Source organism: Prosopis cineraria, unplaced genomic scaffold, assembly GCF_029017545.1.
Source record: "Prosopis cineraria cultivar Desert tree isolate PC_DT_omini unplaced genomic scaffold, ASM2901754v1 PC934, whole genome shotgun sequence".
Classification (NCBI taxonomy): Eukaryota; Viridiplantae; Streptophyta; class Magnoliopsida; order Fabales; family Fabaceae; genus Prosopis; species Prosopis cineraria.
Window position 1 is genome coordinate 16,930 of NW_026556259.1, and position 21,464 is coordinate 38,393.

At 37.3% G+C, this 21,464-nt stretch overlaps 2 protein-coding genes across 2 annotated transcripts; one reads left to right on the forward strand and one right to left on the reverse strand.

The window, feature by feature from the left end:
- The first annotated feature begins 464 nt into the window (after window positions 1-464).
- LOC129298833 (E3 SUMO-protein ligase SIZ1-like) lies at window positions 465-11,192 on the forward strand. Its single transcript, XM_054937279.1, has 17 exons — window positions 465-623; window positions 782-886; window positions 1,872-1,952; window positions 2,319-2,361; window positions 2,883-2,955; window positions 3,272-3,434; window positions 3,645-3,775; window positions 4,713-4,781; window positions 6,488-6,575; window positions 6,665-6,740; window positions 6,912-6,985; window positions 7,137-7,244; window positions 8,232-8,393; window positions 8,503-8,607; window positions 8,695-8,775; window positions 8,862-10,074; window positions 10,620-11,192. Exons 2-17 carry the CDS (start codon window positions 863-865, stop codon window positions 10,757-10,759), a joined length of 2,631 nt encoding a protein of 876 aa, XP_054793254.1. The 5' UTR covers window positions 465-623; window positions 782-862; the 3' UTR covers window positions 10,760-11,192.
- Window positions 11,193-14,517: 3,325 nt separating this feature from the next.
- LOC129298832 (uncharacterized) lies at window positions 14,518-18,635 on the reverse strand. The gene is given in 8 exon segments (XM_054937278.1): window positions 14,518-14,934; window positions 15,152-15,528; window positions 15,641-15,832; window positions 15,948-16,146; window positions 16,674-17,578; window positions 17,679-17,734; window positions 18,342-18,373; window positions 18,376-18,635. Coding segments are annotated over 8 exon segments (2,082 nt in total). The 5' UTR covers window positions 18,532-18,635; the 3' UTR covers window positions 14,518-14,769.
- Window positions 18,636-21,464: the final 2,829 nt, after the last annotated feature.

Below are 21,464 nucleotides of genomic sequence, written 5' to 3' on the forward strand. Positions count from 1 at the left end.
TTTTTTTGGCCAGTGGTAAAATACAAGTACAGAACTCATCCAAGTTTCACTTGACACTCTTCAAAATGTTGTCATCAATCATCAATTAATATTGTTGGCCCCCCGGCGCCCCCGCGCCTCCCAAAAAAAAAAAAAAGACAATCATCAACTAATGTCATATCTTGGAAAGGATAACTTATGGTCTGAGCCCATGGACTGAAGACGGATCGGGCCTTGCTAAGTTCACCCTAATTAGGCTTCTTTGTTCCCCCCCCCCCCCGCGCCCCCCACCTTCTTTTTTTCACCTTCAACGCCTTTTTGCTTGTCACGAAATATGCTCATTAGAATCACTAAAATTAACATTAAAAACTAAAAATGGCAATAAAGCTCAACGCAATTTGCACGTGAGCGCACCGTAACCCAACCCGGACCTGTTGCCGTGAAAAAACCGGATTGGATAATCGGCGACAGGTCCGAACTTTGTAAGTGGAGATTTGTTCTTCTGCCTGTGTCTCTCGGTCAAAAAGAAACGTATCCAGCGAGCACAGAGGAGCGGGTGAGTCGGCGTAGGATTCCAAAACCCTAATCATCACCACCGTCTATTACATTTCCCTGGCGCACTGAGATTTCGATTTGTTTCTATGGTTGGTTTTTCGCGTATTCAGCTCAAATTTCCCTTCCCCTTACCCGATTGTAACGATCAATTGTTGTTTTAAGTTCACTTTCTTAGCTTTGTAATTCGACTGATTGCTCCTTTTTTTTTCTTGGTTTATTTGGTTTTATCTTTTGCTGCTGGGGGTAGCCTTCTCTAGCTTATGCGGCATTTTTTGCTGATTTCCCGTTCTTGCTGAAGTTTCCGTACTAAATTATTGGGCTCCAGCAAATGGATTTAGTCAATAGTTGCAAGGTATATCTTTGATTTTTTTATCTTATTTTCTGCCTCTGTTGTTCACCAGATAATAGTGGCTTTTAAAATTTACTGAGGTTTCTTATTTGCGCACGAATTCTCTAGTTAGCAAACCTTTCGGTATCAATTTCAACGACCTTATGACCGTGGGGTTTATGGCTCTGGCAGGTTCCGTAAAAGTGGGTTTTTTATACCGCGTAGTGTTGCTTACTTCTGTTTCTTTGTTAGCCAGGATATTGAACGTCACTTGGATATCTAGTTTCAAAAGTTGATATCTGTGTATTATGCAATTATTGGCCATGTAGTTCACACGATATCTGGTTTTGAAAGTCGTTACCTTAGGGACCGATGTCTACTCCTTAAAACATTGATAAAGATGATGCATTTGATGTTCATGGTCTTTAGTGAACTTGTAGTGTAATAATAACGTTTTAACAACCAATTGCACTTAGGATGTGTGAAGAAATTTCAAAATTTTCAATTGGATTTTCACAGGCAGTTGAAGGACAGTTTCTCTGATGATATGCAGGCCGTGCGTTGTTCATTCCAGTGACATTTAGTTTTTGTTCAATTTTGCTTACTTATCACCATAACATCGCTTGCCAATGAGGAAGTTATATATTTCAGTTTTTCGGGCTCATAATCCTATGTTATTTGTGATTCTCTCCTGTTATGGCAGGACTTCCTTTTTTCTACTTTTATAAATAAAAATGGTGCTTCTGTTCAATGCTCTCTTTTTTTTTAACTACATAATGATTGGATATTTTTCTTCATTGTAGTGATCATGATAATTCTCTGTCTTGAAATGTAATATCATAGCATACACTTGAGGATGCTTGGATTTTATTTGCTTTAGTTCTTGTAACATTTTTTTTCCTTGTTGAATTTAAAGGTTGGGTGGATGGGTTATACAGTGGGACGTGTGCGGTGGGCTATTCTAACATAATCTACTAATCTTATAATGTCCTTTATTTCTTTTCTGTAGGAAAAGTTGACATATTTTCGTATAAAAGAGCTCAAAGATGTACTCACCCAGCTAAGCCTTTCAAAACAGGGAAAGAAGCAGGTGAGGCAGAATTACTACTGATTAGGATTTTCTATGAAACTCATGCTATTTGTGTCTTATTTAATAAATTCATTGCCTGGTTAATGGTTCTTGTAGAGCACAATAACTACTTTTTTTTTTCTTGTTAACAAGTGAAATGTGGGTTTGCAATTGTTAAAGCGGATGGTTTTAGTGATTTGTGTGGAGAACATGTATTAGGATTGCTGTGATTTATGTATGTGTTTAAGCCTTAAGCAGATAGAGGTTGAGTCCATTCATTATACAGTCATTTATGCTAATCATGTTAATAGGTTAATTTCATCTGCTCTTTTCTTGCTTATTAGAGATATAAAATGGTGTAATGATGTCAATGCCTCATTTTTGTAGGATCTTGTTGATCGGATATTATCCTTTCTCTCAGATGAACAAGGTAAGCATGTGCGGGTGGGTGCATGTTGGTGCTTCAAGGCTTGACCTTTGGCTGTTTACTATCATGTTCATATTTTTGCCTTTTGGTGTGGGAAAAATCCTATATATCGGAAGTATAGAATTTTGGCTGTATCTGCAGACTTGAAGGTCTAGGGAATCGAAAGAAATTCTCCAGAGGCAAATATTATAATTTATCTATTGTAGCATTTGTAGTAATCTTCTTTCAGTCAAGTTCAGATTGAAATCTGTTTAACCTGGGTCATTCTTTGTTCCCCAGATTTTTCTTTCCTTTTCCCTGCTCTTTGCTTTTGTTGATTAACTGATTTGTCTTATTTGTCCTTTAATGGAAGAGTTGAAATGTTATGCAAACTTTAATGTTGTATTGAAGACGTTTGGAATTTTTTTTTTTTTAAGTATTTGGTGCCTTATTTATTTTAATAATTTTGAATATGAAGTTGGTGTTCCTGGTTTACCCCCTCCAAGAGTCTAAGTGATTTTTTTTTTTGTTTTCCTTGTCCTCAGTTTCCAAATTGTGGGCTAGAAAGAAGCCTTTCACTAAAGAACAGGTGGCAAAATTAGTGGATGACACATATAGGTCAGTGTTGAAGACAATGTTGTTGATGTATTTTTCTTCTTGAGTTTTATTATGCTTCAGTAACATGTAATGACCTGAGCTGCTTAGTCCGCTGAACCATAAAATATGTTAAATACCGTTGTTGATGTTTTCTTCTTCTGGATTTTATCATGTTTCAGAAACGTGTAATGATCTGAGATTATTAATCCTGGGAACTTATATGATGTGATATTTTACTTTTAGATCTGTTTAGGTGGAATATTCAGTTCTATGTATGCCATAATTTCTTTCCTTCTAGTGTTCCTTTGTTGACTTTATGCATCTTCTGATTTGTCAGAAAGATGCAAATATCTGGAGCAACTGAGCTGGCATCAAAGGGACAGGGCGTGTCAGATAGCAGTAATGTGAAAATTAAAGGTGAAATTGAAGATTCCTCGCAGTCAATTCCAAAGATTCGCTGCCTCTGTGGAAGTTCTTTGGAAACAGAGGGATTGATCAAGGTGTATTATTCAATCTCTCTGTCTCTCATCTTCTCTCTCGTTTTTTAATGTTCTTTTCAATTCAATGTGTGAGTTCACATGTCTTCGTTGAAGATTTACAAAAGTTTCCAGATGATATTGCCCTTTTTTGATGGAACCCATTTTCTATAGTGCTTTCTACATGTTTCATATATTTGATCATTATGGTGAATTTCTTAAATCTAATTGCAGTGTGAGGATGCGAGATGTGGAGTGTGGCAACACATTAGTTGTGTTTTAATTCCAGATAAACCCACGGAAGGCATCCCACCAGTTCCTGATAAGTTCTATTGTGAGATCTGTCGTCTCAGTCGTGCTGACCCGTATGTCATGTTCCTTTCTAGTTTTAGCTATTTATTTTGGGTGGTGTTGCATGTTAGAATGTTTTCTTCTTGGTTTAGCGCACAATGTTTCTTTGCTCTTGCTAGGGTATTTCACTGTAACTGGAGTTGTGTTCAAGTGCTTGTGTGGGTTGTCAAAATTTGTGGTTTTCACTTTGTCAGCCATTGCCTTCTCTGCAGCTGGTTGAACTAGGTTCACTGGTTGAGGTGTTGCTCTGTTGTGATTTTAGTAACTACAAGATAATTGCTTTACGTATTGAAGTGTGGAGTTACCCAAATAGTGCAGAAAACATTCTATGCTTACAAAAAGATGTTGGGTGAAGTAATATTCTTGTATTTGTGACAGTCATAAACAGAACTCTTCACTTTAGGTTTCTATATTTTCAAGTGGTATGTTTGAAGTGTTGTTTAATTCATCTGGTGATTAACATGATATGGGTCGTCTGGATTCTTTTTAAATTACGGTTTATTGCATGACTTGTGGTCTTAAATTTTGTTTTTAGCATTCTTTTGTGTTAAATTTCTTTGTAGAATGAAGTGTGAATTGCTATCCTAGGTGTGAAGTTTTTATTTTAAAACTTTATTTAGCTTGAGGAAATTAGATAAAGCTGATGAATGATCAGTTGAAGGGGTTCACTCTCAATAGTCTTAATTCCTATGAAATGGCTAATAATAGACGGCCATTGATGGAGGGACAAATGTCAAAGTTTGCTCAATTGAACGTTCTTTTGTTTTTGTTAATTTTAGTCAGTTCATTGAAATCTCATGTTATTTGCTGTCATATATTCCTCATATGACTCTTGCCTTCATTTTTATCTGATATGTATTTCACTATTGTTGAGCTTCAGTCCCTTAAATCATGTATCATTTTTTTCCCTAAGCTGTCACACTGTCTGTATTTTCTGGTGTTCTGTTACAGGTTTTGGGTTCCAATGGCACATCCTTTGTTTCCTGTGAAGCTAACCTCAGCCAATATTCCAACTGATGGGTGAGTATCTGGCTGGTGTGGATTGGTTGAAGTCAGAAGGAATGTTTGGAATGTTCTTTGTTTTAGCAAAAAGAATGTCGTGTCTATTTTTTTCCCCTAATTTATAATTACTTTTTCATCGCTTATCATGCATTTAAGATACAAATGCGGTGAAAACACACGTGCACTCTTATTGATAGGATTCCTTCGCCTATTATTACCTAAGTTAGGAGGAAGGAATGCCCTAGAATGGATAATGTTGCTGATTTAGGGTCAGTTAGTGATGAAGATTGAAACTAGGAAGTTATTCGTATCTTTTATGGGTTGGCAGTATTTTAGATGTTCTGTTTTTGTTCAGGTGTCACTCTTTAGAAGTTGTTGAGTGTGTCTGTGTCCAGTTATCATTTCGTAGTTGGTTATTGTTGTTGTTGATTTGTAATGTTTTATGTTTGTTAGACTATGAGAATATGGTTGTATGTTTTAAGAAGTAATAATAATTAAGTAATGTTCTGTCCAATGAAGATTCTCCAGACTTTAGAGATCGTTCCTCTTCCTTCTCCATCTCTCCCTACTATTTTCTCATCCAACTGTCTGCTTCTTACCCTTGTTCTGAACTATAGAAGTCTGATGAAATGGCTTCGCAGGGGTGTAATATAGTATATGGATGGGTAGTTGAATTTTTTTTCGTATGATGACCAGATATATGGAGGGTAGAGAAAGGGAAAGAATCCGTTAGGAGGTCAGGAAGGCTTCAGATATTTGTTCCGTATGATGTGTGGGTTTGGGGTCAGGAAGGCTTAAGATTACTTTTGGAGAGAATGGCCTTTACAAACCCACCACCATCTTTTTCTTTGCTTTGCTGTAACAACTCTGCAACCTGATACACTGGTTGAGGTGAATTCAGTTTTCTTCATTGATAAATATACAAAAAAAAAAGCAAGTTGCACCAATTTTAACGATTCAGTATCCAATCTGGTTTAGCCATGGACACAAATGGCTACTGGCAGAGGGTTTTGATTGGCGAGGATTCTGAGTGTAGTATATAGAGTTATATCCAATAAGAGTTTGGCTCCTGAAAAGGGGGGTGTGCTTTGATGGAGACTTGGTAGCATGGAATGCATGTCTTATATCGAGAAGTATGGTTTGTATGGTGTGTTATTTAAGGAAAGTGGTTCTTCCTCAGTGGTAGTGCAATTTTTAAGGGTGGTTTACGTGTGCCTCCTTGGTTTCTATCACAACGTAAGGTGGTCATTCTGCTGAGCAAATCTTTTTTTTAATTAAGATTTTGGGTTTGGGGCTCCAGCCCCAACTATGACTTCAAGTTTACTGCAAATGTTGTCTTCTTTTTTATTGCTTTTATTTTCTTTTGGGTGATGCTTTCTATAAATTTCTGACTGTCAGATGTGGTGTTTGTATTTATTATCCACTACCATATGCTATTCACCATTCAGTATAATTAGTTTAATGTGCAAATGAAACGTCTGATGTTGATTTGCTTTGTTGAGGTGGATTTTTGCAGAGGAAGATTAATTAAATTTAATGAGAAGTTCTCCAATTTTCTTGTTTTTCTTATTAGGCGGAACTCCCTCCATAAGCTGAATTTTCATTATATGGACTCTTCCTAATAATCACATGCAACCTCGGATTTTTTTATGTGGTTAAAATCTTGTTATCAATGTAGCTTACTGGTTGATTGACCTGACTATGTTCCTGTTTGCCTTGTTCAGCACCAACCCTGTGCAGAGTGTGGAGAGATCATTTCAACTTTCAAGAGCAGACAAGGACATGGTGTCTAAACCGGAATTTGATGTTCAGGTTATATTGGTTCTCCAGTGTCAGTAGCCTAATGTGTAAGCTTGAATCCAATGAGTTCATTGATTTAAATAGAATGTTATTGTACGTAGGCTTGGTGCATGCTTCTGAATGACAAGGTTACATTCAGGATGCAGTGGCCTCAGTATACAGATCTACAAGTCAATGGTATGTTAATTTAAGTCGTGGTCCCCTCTTCCACCTTTTCAGGTTTTTATTGGCTATTATATGGGGCTTGGTGGATGCTTCTAATAGTGACGTTTCTAGGTGTAAAATGATTTGTTTAGAAAATGCATGGGTCTTTCTTCTCATGGATCTATCTGAATTTCTGTCATGTAGGTGTAGCTGTTCGTGCAATCAACAGACCTGGTTCGCAGTTACTTGGGGCTAATGGTCGAGATGATGGTCCAATTGTGAGTTTCTTGTATCTATGCTTGTGGTTACTTTAAGTTCTGTTGTGGGCTCAATTATTGTTCTTTCCTTTTTTAGCTAGTGCAACCATTTATCAAATTTTATACATTCTATTATATGGTTTTTATTCAATTATTTTTTCTCTCTTGTCAGATCACACCATACACAAAAGATGGAATGAACAGGATTTCCTTAGCGGGGTGCGATGCTCGCATTTTCTGTTTAGGTGTTCGTATTGTGAAAAGGCGGACCATGCAACAGGTTGTCTGCATTCTAAATTCTAACCATGCCTTGTGGTTTTGTAATATGATGAATCTACCTAGAAGAAACCCCGTATAATATTAGTTCTTTGTTACCTTTATTGGTCCCTTTTGGTTGATTTGATAGGAAATTAAATTTTTTTTTCATTTGTTTGCTTTGTCAATTATAAGTATCAAAGAAGCCACCAATCTATCAGCTTCTTGATGATATAGTTTAGCCTTTTATATTTCTTGAGATATATTTACATTCTAATCTATGTTTAGTAATTGGCATTACTGTTGCCATCATACTGGGCTTTTGTTATCGTTTAGTTATGGTGGAAGTCTTGGTATTTCTGAAACAATAGATATGGTGTTATTCGTTATCTATTGTTCTTGAGTCTTCCATAATTTTCAATGGAATTAATAATTAAGTCTGAAGCTCCTTTCCTTAAGATTTTTCTAAAGGTGGAGGTATCTGATGATATTCGTAATCAAATCCTCAAGTATTAATCCTGATTTATCCTTTTACTAAACTGCAGTCAAATCCTTAGTTACTGTAGCGCTGCTGCTCACTGCCCCCCTCATAGGCAAGAAATGCTTCTGCAGACCCAAAATCACTTGCTTAGAGAAGGTAGGCAAGGAGATGGGGAGGTGAGGCATGGGGGTGGTTAGTGGAGCTGGCAGTTGCTGGACATGGGAAAAGTTAGTGGAGATAGTGGCCAAGGACTAATCACAAGTTACCTTGATATAATTAACGTGATACGTGGCTTTTGTTGGAATTTATGAGATTCTTGCTTATAATTTGTAATGAATTTATTAATTCCAATTTGCAATCCTTAGGCAACTGAGTTGTGGTGCCATGACTTGTATGTGCAATTTAGTTTAAATGTTTGTTTGCATGTTTAGTTAAAAAAAAATGCATATATCTTGAAGATTTCTACAGTTATACTACTGCTTCATATTTTTCATTGCTACAGATATTTTAGGATTTACTCTTCTTATCCAGATCCTAAGCATTATTCCAAAGGAGTCTGATGGTGAGCCTTTTGAAGATGCTCTTGCACGTGTCTGCCGATGTGTTGGTGGTGGAAATGCAGCTGATAATGCTGGTAGTGACAGTGATCTAGAAGTTGTTTCTGATACCTTCAGCATCAACCTCCGTTGTCCAGTAAGGCTTTCTTGTGTTGGGTCATTTTAGTGGTGCTTTCAGTAGTACTTAAAGTTCTGCTGAGTACAGAGATTTTTGTTAATGGTGTCTACACTTGGGAAATCTATAGATGAGTGGTTCAAGGATGAAGGTTGCTGGAAGATTCAAACCTTGTGTTCATATGGGCTGTTTTGATCTTGAAGTTTTTGTGGAAATGAATCAGCGATCGCGGAAGGTAAGTTTCTATCAATGGATCTTGAATTGTTTGATCCTCCTGATAGTGATCTTTAATGTTCTCTTAAACATACAATGATTAATGCAGTGGCAATGTCCTATCTGTCTCAAAAATTATACATTGGAGAATATCATTATAGACCCTTACTTCAACCGTATCACATCTAAGGTATCCTCATATTGATGGTCAATTCTCTTTAGAAAGCTTGCATACTTTGAAGTGGTAGTTATTATTTAAATGGTTTGTTGGTGCAGATGATAAATTGCGGTGAAGATGTGACAGAGGTAGAAGTGAAGCCTGATGGTTCTTGGCGTGTCAAGGCTAAGAGTGAAATTGAACGCCGAGATTTGGGTAATCTTGCACAATGGCACTTTCCTGATGGTTCACTATGTGTTTCTACTGATGAAGAAGTCAATAGAGTGGATGCATTAAAGCAGATCAAGCAGGAGGGTGTTTCTGACAGTCCTACTGGTTTAAAACTTGGCATGAGAAAGAATCATGATGGGGTTTGGGTTTTCAACAAACCTAATGACACCAATACATCGTCAGGCAATAGATTGAAAGATAACTTTGGAAATCATGAACAGGTGGTTATTCCAATGAGCAGCAGTGCCACTGGGAGTGGTCACGAGGGTGATGATCCTAGTGTAAATCAGGGTGGTGGTGGACATATTGATTTCTCTAACAATGGGACGGAAATGGATTCTTTCTATCTTAATAATGTTGATTCAGTATATGGCTTTGCAGAAAATAACACTACTGCTCCAACTGGGGATGCTGAAGTTATTGTTTTAAGTGATTCTGAGGAAGAGACTGACATGTTGGTATCTTCTGCGGCTGTCTACAAGAATAATCGAACTGATGCCGTTGGTGTTGGTTACCCTGTGCCACCTTCTGGAATTGCTGATTCATATGCAGAAGATCCCACCCTTGGTGGCTTGGGACTTTTTAATACCAATGAAGATGAATTTGAGATGCCTTCCCTTTGGTCATTGCCTTCTGGAACTCAGGCAGGTGCAGGATTTCAGTTATTCACTTCTGATGCAGATGTGTCAGATGCACTGGACCATCTGCAGCATGGTCCTGTTAGTTGTTCCGCGTCACTGAACGGTTATGCATTGGCGCCAGATGCTGCTTTGGGATCTAGTGCTCTTATGCCAGATGCCTCTGTTGGTCGGTCTGATGCTGATTTAAATGGTGGTTTAGTTGATAATCCGCTGGCATTTGCTGGAGATGATCCCTCACTCCAAATATTTCTCCCCACTAGACCTGCAGAATCATCTGGGCAGCATGAATTGAGAGACCAGGCAGATGTGTCTAATGGTGTTTGCAATGAGGACTGGATTTCTCTTAGGCTTGGAGGTGGTGCTAGTGGTACCAATGGCCATGCTACGACTCCTAATGGTCTGAATTCTAGACAGCAACTTCCATCCAGAGAAGCTTCCACAGATGCTATGGCTGATACTGGTTTGTTTTCTTTTTGATCATAAAACCACTAGTGCTTTGCGTTAAGCTTTTTCAGACGTTGATTTGGTTAAAAGTTATTGGAAACTAATATTTTCATCTATGGGGTTGGGAGTCTTCCTGTGATATATTGAGACTGGCACTAATTAGCTGACGGAAACCTATCCAACTTCTCATTCAATTTCCTCTGAAACATCCCAGGAAGTTTTACTCTAGGGGTGTGTGTATAATAGAGCATAAGCACCCCTCTTGTTAGGTTTTTCTTCCCCCCTTGTGAAATGCAGGTTTTCTAATATAGAATGTGGTAATTTGAGCTCAGCACCATATTATTGATATTTTCCCCTCTCCCCTTTTTGTTTTTCCCAAGACAAGAAGCCATCCTGAATGTTGGCAGCCATTAGTGTTTTTGTGGCATATTTGTAGCCCCCCCCCCAAAAAAAAAAAAAACAAAACAAATCACCAAATATTTTTTTTTTTCTCGACTCAGCAACCATGAATGCTTTATTCTTTTCCCTAATTTTCTTGACTGATTATTCCTCCTTACGCAGCTTCTTTACTTCTTGGCATGACTGATGCTAGATCTGACAAGGCAGTTAGGCAAAGGTCGGATAGCCCTTTCTCATTTCCCCGCCAAAAACGTTCAGTAAGGCCCCGGCTGTATCTCTCTATTAATTCGGATTCGGAGTAGAGGTATCAGACTTGCATATGTCTACTAGTGTTTTTGGTCTGTGAAATGGAAGTTGCTGCGGTCTGAGGCATCTCCAGTGGAACAGATTCGCACTCACATTCTGCCCCTGCCAAAATGCTTGCATCTGCGGGGTATCTTCCTTATATGTAAAGATGATGGCTGTAAAGATGTTCAATTCTTTGTACTTGGTATTTAAGGTTCCCGACACATGTTAACAGGACAGGCGCAAGCTGTTACTACCCTCAATATTCAATGAGGATCTGGTGGTAGTGTCGGTTCATTGTACAGAAATGGGTCATTTGCTGGGGTAAACTCGGAGAGGGGGGCGGTTCCCCTTAGGAATTAATATACGCATTTTTGTCTCTGCTGAGCGAATAACCTGTACATGTTAAGCCATCAGATTCAATAGCAAAATTTACAATTTAGTTGGTCATTGGAACTGGTGCTTTTGTCGGGGTGATTATTCTTGCCTGCAGCTCCGCTGGCCTACAATCTAAGTTTCGAGTATTCGAGTTTGAATACACTATTTGATGGTTACGACTGCTTGCCTTCCCGCGGGTGAAAGAGAAGGAGGGGGGAGGTTGGGGGGGACCCTTTAATTGTTTGTTAGATCGATAGTTTGGTTTATTTTGTGACGTTATGCCTGTCCTTCGGTGACACTGGATCCACTTACAGATTTACTCGGGGGGCGCCATGAGGTAAGATGCTCAGCGGATTGACTTATTTAGTACATCCTCTCGTCCCAATTCTAGGATGCAGGGAGTAGTTAACTAATTCAAATGGATCAAGAAAATTAAGCAAGTTGATGACTTGGAAAATGATGTGAATAGGTTTCTTTTGAATATTTTTAATCAATTTACATGGGAAACTATCCATACTGATTGTGTGCCATTAATATGGGTAGTTTGGGGGTAAATGAGGGAGATTGAGGGATCAAAACTGTTTGTTTAATTATTGTATTTAGAATGCGTTAAAATAAAAAAAGTGTCCCACCGCATTATTCCATAGATAATTTGGTTCTCCCTCTCTACGAAGGCTTTGGGTGGACTTATTAGGCCGTATCACTCCACTTTCTTACATTCTTGTAATAATCAATGTCATTAGCATCAACGTACTGTAGTTTCGAGGCCAAAATGTTTTGCTTGGGATCCTGGAGAAAGACTCAGATCGACGAGGGCGAAATTTCGTCTCGCCGAGGATGAGCATGACGGTCACAATTGAAGCTGGAAAGGTGGATACCGGAGCAAATGGCATCACCCAATCATGCTCATCTTCATGTCGACGGTTTCTTTTAGGCATTGACGGAAGCAGAAGCGCGGCTTCCATAAAAGTAATTCAATAGTGTAAAAAGTCAGATCTTTTAAAGTCAAACCGATACAAGTGTGAGTTTGATTTGCAATACCTTCCCTTAATGGTGGCCACGTGTCTCATTACCTGGTTCCTGGGTAGTTAGATCACACCATCATGCCACGTGAGACGGATCTGGGTTAGCCTTGTAAGCTTTTTAGATCATAGCCATAGGGATGGAATCAAACATCTTTCAACTGTAGGAACTCGCTTAAAAAATTGATGTCAACGATGGGAACCAGTGGATTAGTTTTTCTGGGTTCCCAAATTTAAGTCTTCTTGAGCATAATTGTGGTTTTGGCATGTGTGTTTAAGTCTTTTTGAATTATTATCAAATAGTCCCATATCAAAGATTTGGTTCAAGCTTCTTGGGAGAATGTGGACTGGACGAGTGGTGTCCCTCGTCTTCAACAAACAGCAGAGGCATGGAAAAAGAACCAAGTGCGGAACTTTGCTTTTAGGAAGAGGGGAATTATTCGCAGGATTGAAGGGATTGAGAAGAGAAATAGTTCCCAATTTCGGTCAGGTCTCAAACGACGTGAAGCTCAGCTTTGGCAGGATTATCACAAAGTTGCAACTCAAGAAGAATTATATTGGTTCCAAAAATCTAGATGTAAGTTGCTGTAGTTAGGGGATATGAACACTAACTTTTTTCTTGCATCTACAATCTCTAAACGCAAGCAGCAGAAAATTTCAGCTTTTAAAGATTCAAAGAGAAATTGGGTACAAGATTCAACAACTTTGAAAAATATGACCTGACAATATTCCAAGGATCTCTACACCAGAGACCCATGATTGACTAAAAATGTTAATTGGCTATCAATTTTCCCAAGTAATTTCACAAGTAGAGCTGAATTGGATTTAAGGGATGGTTGATTTCATTGAAGTCAAGAATATTGCTTTTTCTATTGTGGCTTTTAAGGCACCAAGGCCGAATGGCATACAAGCACATTTCTTTCAGACCTAATGAAATTTAATAGGCCATAAAATCTTTGCTTTGGGAATTCTTCTTAAAATTGGAGGTGGTTAAAGAAGTTAATTAGACTAATATTGTTCTTATACCAAATGTTGAGCATCCCACATCTCTAAAAGAGTTTTGACTCATCTCTTTGACACAATTAGAGTTTATAGTGCACAGAAGCATAAAATATTCTTCATTTAGAAAACGTTTGAAAGAAGAGGGCAAAAATATAATTTATCAAAATTTTGGGTTGTTTGTCGCAGCGAACCACAAAGAGACATCTAGCCTATGGCAACCTGCATAGATATAGCAGCAAATGATGTATTTAAGGGCTAACTTCCGACGCATCTCAAATCTTTATCCAACGTTTAATTAAGGCAATTTAGGTGTCCATTGAAAGCACAAATAGAGAGCTAATTAATGGCACTAGTTTCATTTTAAAATTTGTTCATACAAAAGAGTTGGACACTTAAATATACTTTAATCACTTTTTCACACACATGTAGTAGGAATACAAATAATTCATGCTAACATAAAGACAACATTTGGAATTAATTAAAGTGAAAGTGTTGTAATAAACAGGTGAAGTAGGACAATGAACAACAATTTAAAAGATAATAAACCACATACAGTAGAATACGAACAAATCGTGCTAACATAAAAGTAACATTTGGAATTAATTCAAGTGAAAGTGTTATAATGAACAAGTGAAGTAGGCAATGAATAATTTAAAAGATAATAAACCACATACAATAAGTTTACGAATGAGCCGTGGTGTTATAAAAGTGACACCTGAAATTAATTCAAGTGAAAGTATTATAATGACCAAGTAAAGTAGAATAATAAATAATAATTTGAAAGGTAATGAATCACATATAATAAAGACATAAAAAAATCATGTTCAAATCTTAACAAGGACAATCCTATCATTTTTTTTTTTAAAAATTCAATTTCAATTCAACACCTTAGACTTAATAAAATTTTAAAAATTCAAGAGTTTTCTTTTTTATTATTTCTTTAAAATTCATGCATTTAAAATTTTTTATTTAAATAGTTTAAAAATTTTAAATGAAGAAAACAGATGAAATGAAATTCAAGCATAAGAAACTAAAAATAATGAATTTATTTTTATTTTTTAACAAACAATAAATGAGAAAAAGATACAAAAGTCATGAAAATATTAATAGTGAAAAAGCGAGAACAAAATATTTTAAGTTATTAAAATTTTAAATAATTAGGGTGTAAAATTATAAAAAAATTATGAATTGAAATAGATTTGTAAATTTTTATGTATTAAAAGTAATGATTTAATTCAAATTCAAATCTAAATTCTCATTAATCCAAACACATCATTATGTTATTTAAAAGTCTAAGATTCATTCTTCGGACTTAATTCAGATTTTTAATGCATAATATGAATATAACATGTCTAGTTCCGAGACGATCTGTATACTTGCAGACTGATTCCGAGCCACGGATATTAGGTTCCCGGGGTCTGAATTTCACAAAATTGTGACTCGTGAGGGCTGGACACAAACTACAATGTAATCAGTGACCCAGGCATTCCAAGGGACACAATCAGAGTCATTCAAGACAAATCAGCCTTCGCGCCCAGCCCCCAAAACCAGTAGAAATTCACATCCAACGAGTACTTCATTGAATTGTCAATGTAACTATCAGTTTCTCTCTGATGATGCCGATTTTAGCATACAGAATGGTTTGGTTTGTAAAAATCAGTTTCTGTTTCTAATACTGGAAGAATGCTTAAAGCTGAAGAACCAAGATGCATGCCTCGAACAATACCTCCATAGCCAACCCTTATCTTTTGGCACAAAAGTAAGATAGAATCCCAAAGGGCCGCTCTTCCCTGAGACAAATGTTAGGACTGTTAGCATATCAATAACATAAAATAACAACCCTGCAGGTTGAAGAAAACACTATTGGCTGCAACAAAGTACTTCTTCATGTAGCATTCTTATAAGCAATGAGAATATCTTTTAGGTAGAAAAGAATAATTTTTCAAGGTTACTAGTATTTCCATTGTGTTGATAGCTTGAAAAAAATATATTTCAGCCACGACCAACCTGAAGAGAAAACTGCAGCTTCTTATCCCAATACAGGGCGAAAATTGGGGGGCTCTGCTTTCCAACCACCAGTATACATGCTCCAGGATGCAGAACAGAAGGGACAGTAGCTACTACAGCAATGTACTTCTCAGGAAACCTTTCCTTTGGAGGAAGGACTCCCAAGAATAGGGGGTTCTTGCTTGACTGAACCCCAGCATGTGAGGTGGCATCCACATGCAGCATCCATTTTGGATGCTCTAGGAAAGCACAGAACAGATATAAGAGCAAGTGAGAATCAGACGGCAGCTCAGCTGTCCACTTCTTACTTTTTGTATCATAAACCTCCCCACTTCCAAAATACTCGTAATTCTTCAAGCATGTTCCTTCCGCAAGCTCTTTTTAAATATACACAAGATAACTCAAAAAATTAGACTAGTGTTCATCTTCAATTTATCAGGGAATCTCATGGAGATAACTGATCAAACAATAAATCCAGTCTAAGATTACCCAGGATCCTTTGCACAGTGTAATCGGCTCGAACAGTGCTTTGAGGTAGTAAACCTTTAACCCACTCTCCTTTAACCAAGGCTTGAAGTTTTTGGTGTTCGGTGATGGCATCCAAGCAATCCTGCATGATAGGAACCAAAGTATTCTGCTGTGCCTGTGGGCCCTGCTGCAAATTTGACAGAGGCAACTTGGCTGTATGCAAGTGCAGGCAATCAAGAAATTTTAAAAGCTCAAGTTCACAAGTCATTAGCATATATAACCAAACTGTAAAAAGATAAATTCAATTGAATGATGCGAAGCAACATACACGTGGAACCCTCTATAGCTTGCACCAGAGTAGAACGTAACTGATGAAGATGTCCATCTTCATTGAGAGCCAATTGTGGTTGCCAATCTTTTGTTTTATCGATTGCTGAGAAGGTAGCAGGGGTTCCAAGAGATGGCATATCATTTCCAACTTGATTAATTGTGATTGAAATACCAAGTTTAGAAGCTGCTTGCATAACCTACAAACATAAAAATATAAGGGCCATGGGGAATACAACTAAATTAGCTACTATTTAGATGATATTATGTTATGGGCCAACCCCCTACCCCACCCTCCCTTGCAAAAACGAAATAAGTAGAAGACAAGTGGGGGAAAAAAAAGAAAAGAAACCATGCCAATGAATCATGTATCGCGTTATTTTATCTTTCAATTGCCTCTAAAAGTTTTCCCCTCTTGTATAGTTTACTACTAATCACAATTGAAATGTAATGAAAATCAACCACGAACCTGTACGAGAACTGTAGCACTTAAAATGCATCATGGGATTACAACTTAAAAAAATAAAAATATAAGGATGAAGTGCTATAAAATTTCAACATCAAACATTCTCACATGATCATGGACTGTGGTCATTTTTACCCATTACTGACTCCCACTATCAGGATTTAGCCTGATTTGACTCCTCCAGTGAAGGGAATTCCAGCAAACAGTATAAAAAAAACTAGTGCCTCTGACATAAAAGCAATTATCATGACAAAAATGAACCTGGATATGGCTGTTCTCAATCTTGGTAAGCAAGGGGTTCAGCAAGACTGAAGAAAACCATTGCCTCAGGTGATCACGCCACAGCTCAATTTGAGGATAGATCCCAAGATGTTCAAAAGCTTCAATAGATTCTTCCATGGACATTGGTGAAGGGAGATCACTCTCTCCTTTCTTTGGTGGGGTGCTAAACTTTTGGGAAGCTGCAGACATCCTCACGGGCCTCAGAGGTGTTAGCCTTGTAGTTCCAGAAGTTTTAGCCGACCCTGTAGCTGTATTAGGGCTCGCAATGCCAAAGCCAGACATAGTAGGGGGTGGAGTGAACAGCTTCCCTGCTGATTCGTTGATTTTTTCACTGACTTCTGCTAAGAACTGTTCAAGTTTTTCTTCTGATGTTATCTTGCTAGCACAAGAGGCTCGCCTATTGGACCAAGGACCTGATATCACTGAATCTATTCCACCTGAATTCTGAAGAGATGGTGGAGGCGAAGCCACCCCAGGGACAACATATAGAGATGATAAAGGTGACTTTGAGGGGGTGCTGATGGGACGTCCCTTACCTCCCCTATTGGAATTTGAACCATCGTTGTCAATATTTGGAGAACGTCTAGGACTGGGAATTAGCTGATGAAGGGGCACAAGCAAATCTGAAGATATGGACGGTGATTTAGACTTGGGATGCTTTTTAATCGATTCATATTGAACACATTCTGCCTTTGGCTTCACTCCTAAAAGCCCTAATTGATGATTTGTAAGAAACATCTCATTCTTACTAACTTTGGAAGCAGGCATCGCTGGAACAGCAGCAGCATACCTGACTTTACGCAAAAATATAGCTTTAAGGAGGGCAAATACAGTTCCAGCAAAGATGAGACCCACAAAAGTCTGCAGAGTCTTGGTAAGCCAATCTGATGTTCAAGACATTTATTAGAAGAGCTATAGTATTCAAAGCAATTGTGCCAAAGGATGAAGAGGAAAAAAAAATACTAATTGAGCTTGAGATCTTACAGGCTGTCTCTTGAGAAATATTTTTCAGCCTCAAGAAGTCAATTAACCCATCTTCCCTACAATATGCAAAACTAGTTAGATAAATGAGTCGCTTATAAAGTATCGTTAAGTAACACTACAGAGTAAAGTCAGAAGCGAATGACAATTGATTTTGCGTATGAAATCCAGGTACGTATAGCAGAATTAAAACGGATAAATTATATTCATAATATGTAAATATTATGGTCTCTATTCATACTCAAATGAATTCAGAGGATATAGGAGGTAAAGCAGAAGAGCTCCAAATTTCTTATTCAACAGGCAGTAGTCACTACACTTCTATGACAACTACAAATAAAACCGCAACTATCTAGCCTCTGCCGTGGATATATATTCCTTCTAATCGACCACATGATAAATTGAAGGTTGCAGGCCGTGAGAAGCAAAGAGAACTACAGCGACAAGAGATTGATACAGGTCGTGAAAAACCTCAAATGATCTACTAATGGAAATATGATCTTTCATAGAAACCGCAGTCACAATTTAACAACGTCACTTAAAGGAAAAAGAAAAATTCAGCAATTCTTTTATTTCTAGTTCTTTTATTATTTGTCTCCCCAGTTCTTTCTTGCTGCGAAGGAGCGGTGAAAGTGGTAAACTATTAACCACAATGCAGTAGAGTACCTGAAGAGAACGGCGATAAAAGCTAAAGAAGAGAGGCAGAGAAGAAGGAAACGATGCTGAGGAAAGTGTGGCTGGAAGGTTGGAGACTGTTGGCGGTAAGGACGGCAGAGAATGAGGGGTTTTGGTAGACGGAGAACTTGGAGGGCTTCGGTGGAGGCGACGCCTTGTCTCTGGTAGCCCCTGCATCCATGGCGGGTTAGGGTTTCAGGCGTCGGAACACAGAGGCAGGAGGACTCCTTTCAAGAATCTGGCAGTCCCAGCGGCCAGTGAGGTTGAAGTACTCGGCCGCGACAAGCAGAGTCAAATTTACAAACCCACACCGAAGTTATGGTCCCCGCTTTTGCTGGGTCCGGTTCCCCGCTCAGCTGAGCGCATGGTACTCATCAACCGCGCTTTCTCGCTCCTTTTGATTCCGCTCAAGGACAATTGGACAAATTAGAAAAGTAGAAGGAATGGCCATTGGATTATTTCCGGGGGACCCACCAGCAAAACTCATGGACTCGTCTCCCCCGGATGAAACAAGTTTACTGAGTCAAAAAAATACGAGTTTTTGTCATCTTCCCTCTTGAGAATGTAAAGAACGATTTGCTTTATTGCCACAACAATATTTTTTATAACTTGTTTTCCATGTATGTTAAATAATAAAAACAATTTGTTATTTCAGGATTAGTTATACCCACGTAAATTTAAATTATAATAGAATTTTTATTCTCTCAAATTTAATTTTTATCAATATAATATTTTATTTTTATATTATATTTTTAATTCTCTAGGTTCTGAAATATAAATTGACCCTTAAATTAAACCAATGTATAAAATATGTTAATAATTTGACATGCATACATGTGACTAAATGAGAACTATTCAATTTTCATAAGTTATTTGATTTCTTTATTTTCTCTTCTTTGATGATTTTAAAATATAAGAGAATATATTAATAAAAATTAAATTTAAGGAATCAAATTAATAACTAAGATAAATATAAGAAATTAAAAATTTCATTTACCCCTAAATTAAAATAATGAGACAAAATTTAATTTGTGTAATTCCTATAGAATTTTAAATTTAAACAACAATATTATATAATTTTATACATATTAAAATATTTTTATTGCTTATTTATATTATATATAATTGAAAAACGGAAGATACGCATGGCACTGTAGTTTTTGGCTCAATGAACTTATTTTCATCGGGGGAAAAAAGATACAAGTCTGCGAGTTTTGTTGGTGGGTCTCAGGAAAATAGTCCCTATAACCAATTCTTCTCCTTTTCTATTTTGTTCTTGGGCAGAATCAAAATGAGGGAGAAGACTGTGTTTTGGTTTCCTTGTATCACCCAAAACGAGGTGCTATTTACTTGATGCATACCATGTTATATATGTGTCAAAATATGTGTGTGTCAAAGTCCCACATTGATTAAAAGAAAGACTCTCCTAGTGTATATATACTAAGGAATGAAGTGGGCTAGTAAACTGGGCTTGGAAAAGAAGTGGTCTCGGCGCACATGAGACAGGCCAACTCAGAGCAATCGCAGTTGAAATCAGCCGATTCACCCCCCTGTGTGCGATTTGCAAATAAATAATTATTTTGGCTTGCCGGAGAAACTCAAATTTTGGCTGTCTGGAGTTTGAAGTCAAACTAAGAACGTTTTTTTTATCATTAAACAAATTAATTTTTTCTAAACGTTTGTCTTCCCAACGTTTCCAGACAGGAGGTTGAATGCGTTTTACAAACGTTTGTGTAACCCCAACGTTTCCAGACAAGCTTTTAAACAATTTCTATGAGACTATAACCGAGCTTTTAAACCGGTGGTAACCCCCCAACGTTCATGTCCACCTTCGGGCTATATATAGCTATGGGTGCAGACAGATCGATACACAAGCCTCTTGAGTTCTCGCGGTTCTCTCTTCCTCCCTCTGTGAATCTGTCTGTGTTTGTTTGTGCTTGCGTTTGGTCTCCGTTGTTGTTTCCCTCGTTCCACCGAGGAGGTACTTGTTTAATCCTGGGGAACTGCCGGCCGTCGGACGGTGTGCCGGAATAGTTCTTAAGGACAGCGTCCTTCCGGGCACGACTCAAGCAACCAATCAAGTGTCGCTGTCCATGTTTGCCGCCTATGTAGCCAACAGACCATGCGCTTGCTACATTGCTGAGCAGAGAAACCAAACCCTCTTTAGCTGGGGAGAGGGTAAGGGTGTTCAAAATCGATCCAAACCGAAAAGACCGATCCAACCAATCCAAACCGACAAAAACTGATCAAAACCGAACAACAATTAGGTCTGCTTCGGTTTTTACAATATAAAAACCGATTGATTCGGTTCAAGTTCGGTTTTAAATACTAGAAACCAAACCAAACCTGATTAAAAAAATTTTATTTATTTATTTGTAAATATATAACCATTTATCTACAAGAAGCATTTTGTTTTGAATTTTTATAGTAATAAATAAATATTTTTAAAATACTTGAATGAAAATGCATAATATTAAGTAATTATAATAATCATGCTATGATCATCATTTAATTATTTACAACCTAAAAGCCTCAGCATTCAATTTTTCTACAAGAAACATTTTTTTTGAATTTTGTATAATAAGTTTTTTATTATTTATTAAAGTATAGATACATAGATAAACATTTTCAAAGGATTTTAATGAAAATACATAATATTAAATAATTTTAATCTTAAAACTTATATCAATTTTTATGATTAATTATTGTTATCACATTGAAATTTTATTATATTTTTATACCTCTATTTATGAAAAAAAGGAGTCAAAAAGAATTAAATTAATTTTAGTACATAGCACCATTATGAAGATGGAGAAAAGGAAAAAAAATTAAACAAGTGCATTAAAACTTGATCAAGACCTTAACCAAACCGAAAATAAAACCGAACCAAACCGAACTGCATAAAAACCGATCAGGTCTCAATTATCAATAAATCGAATGGTTCAGTTCGGTTTAGTTTTTGCCCAAAACCAAACCGAACCGAACCTATGAACACCCCTAGGAGAGGGTGTCTCCACTTATTTTTCCTCAATTTCCCTCTCATTACTTTTGGATCAAAACTTTTCAACAGTTTGCATTTAATTTTTGATAAAATTATTATTTTAAATTTATATA

Coding starts and splice junctions, on each gene's coding strand:
- LOC129298833 (XM_054937279.1), top strand. CDS start 863: ATGGATTTAGTCAATAGTTGCAAG. Junction 4,782..6,487: donor GCCAATATTCCAACTGATGG/GTGAGTATCTGG, acceptor TGCCTTGTTCAG/CACCAACCCTGTGCAGAGTG. Junction 6,986..7,136: donor GTCGAGATGATGGTCCAATT/GTGAGTTTCTTG, acceptor CTCTCTTGTCAG/ATCACACCATACACAAAAGA.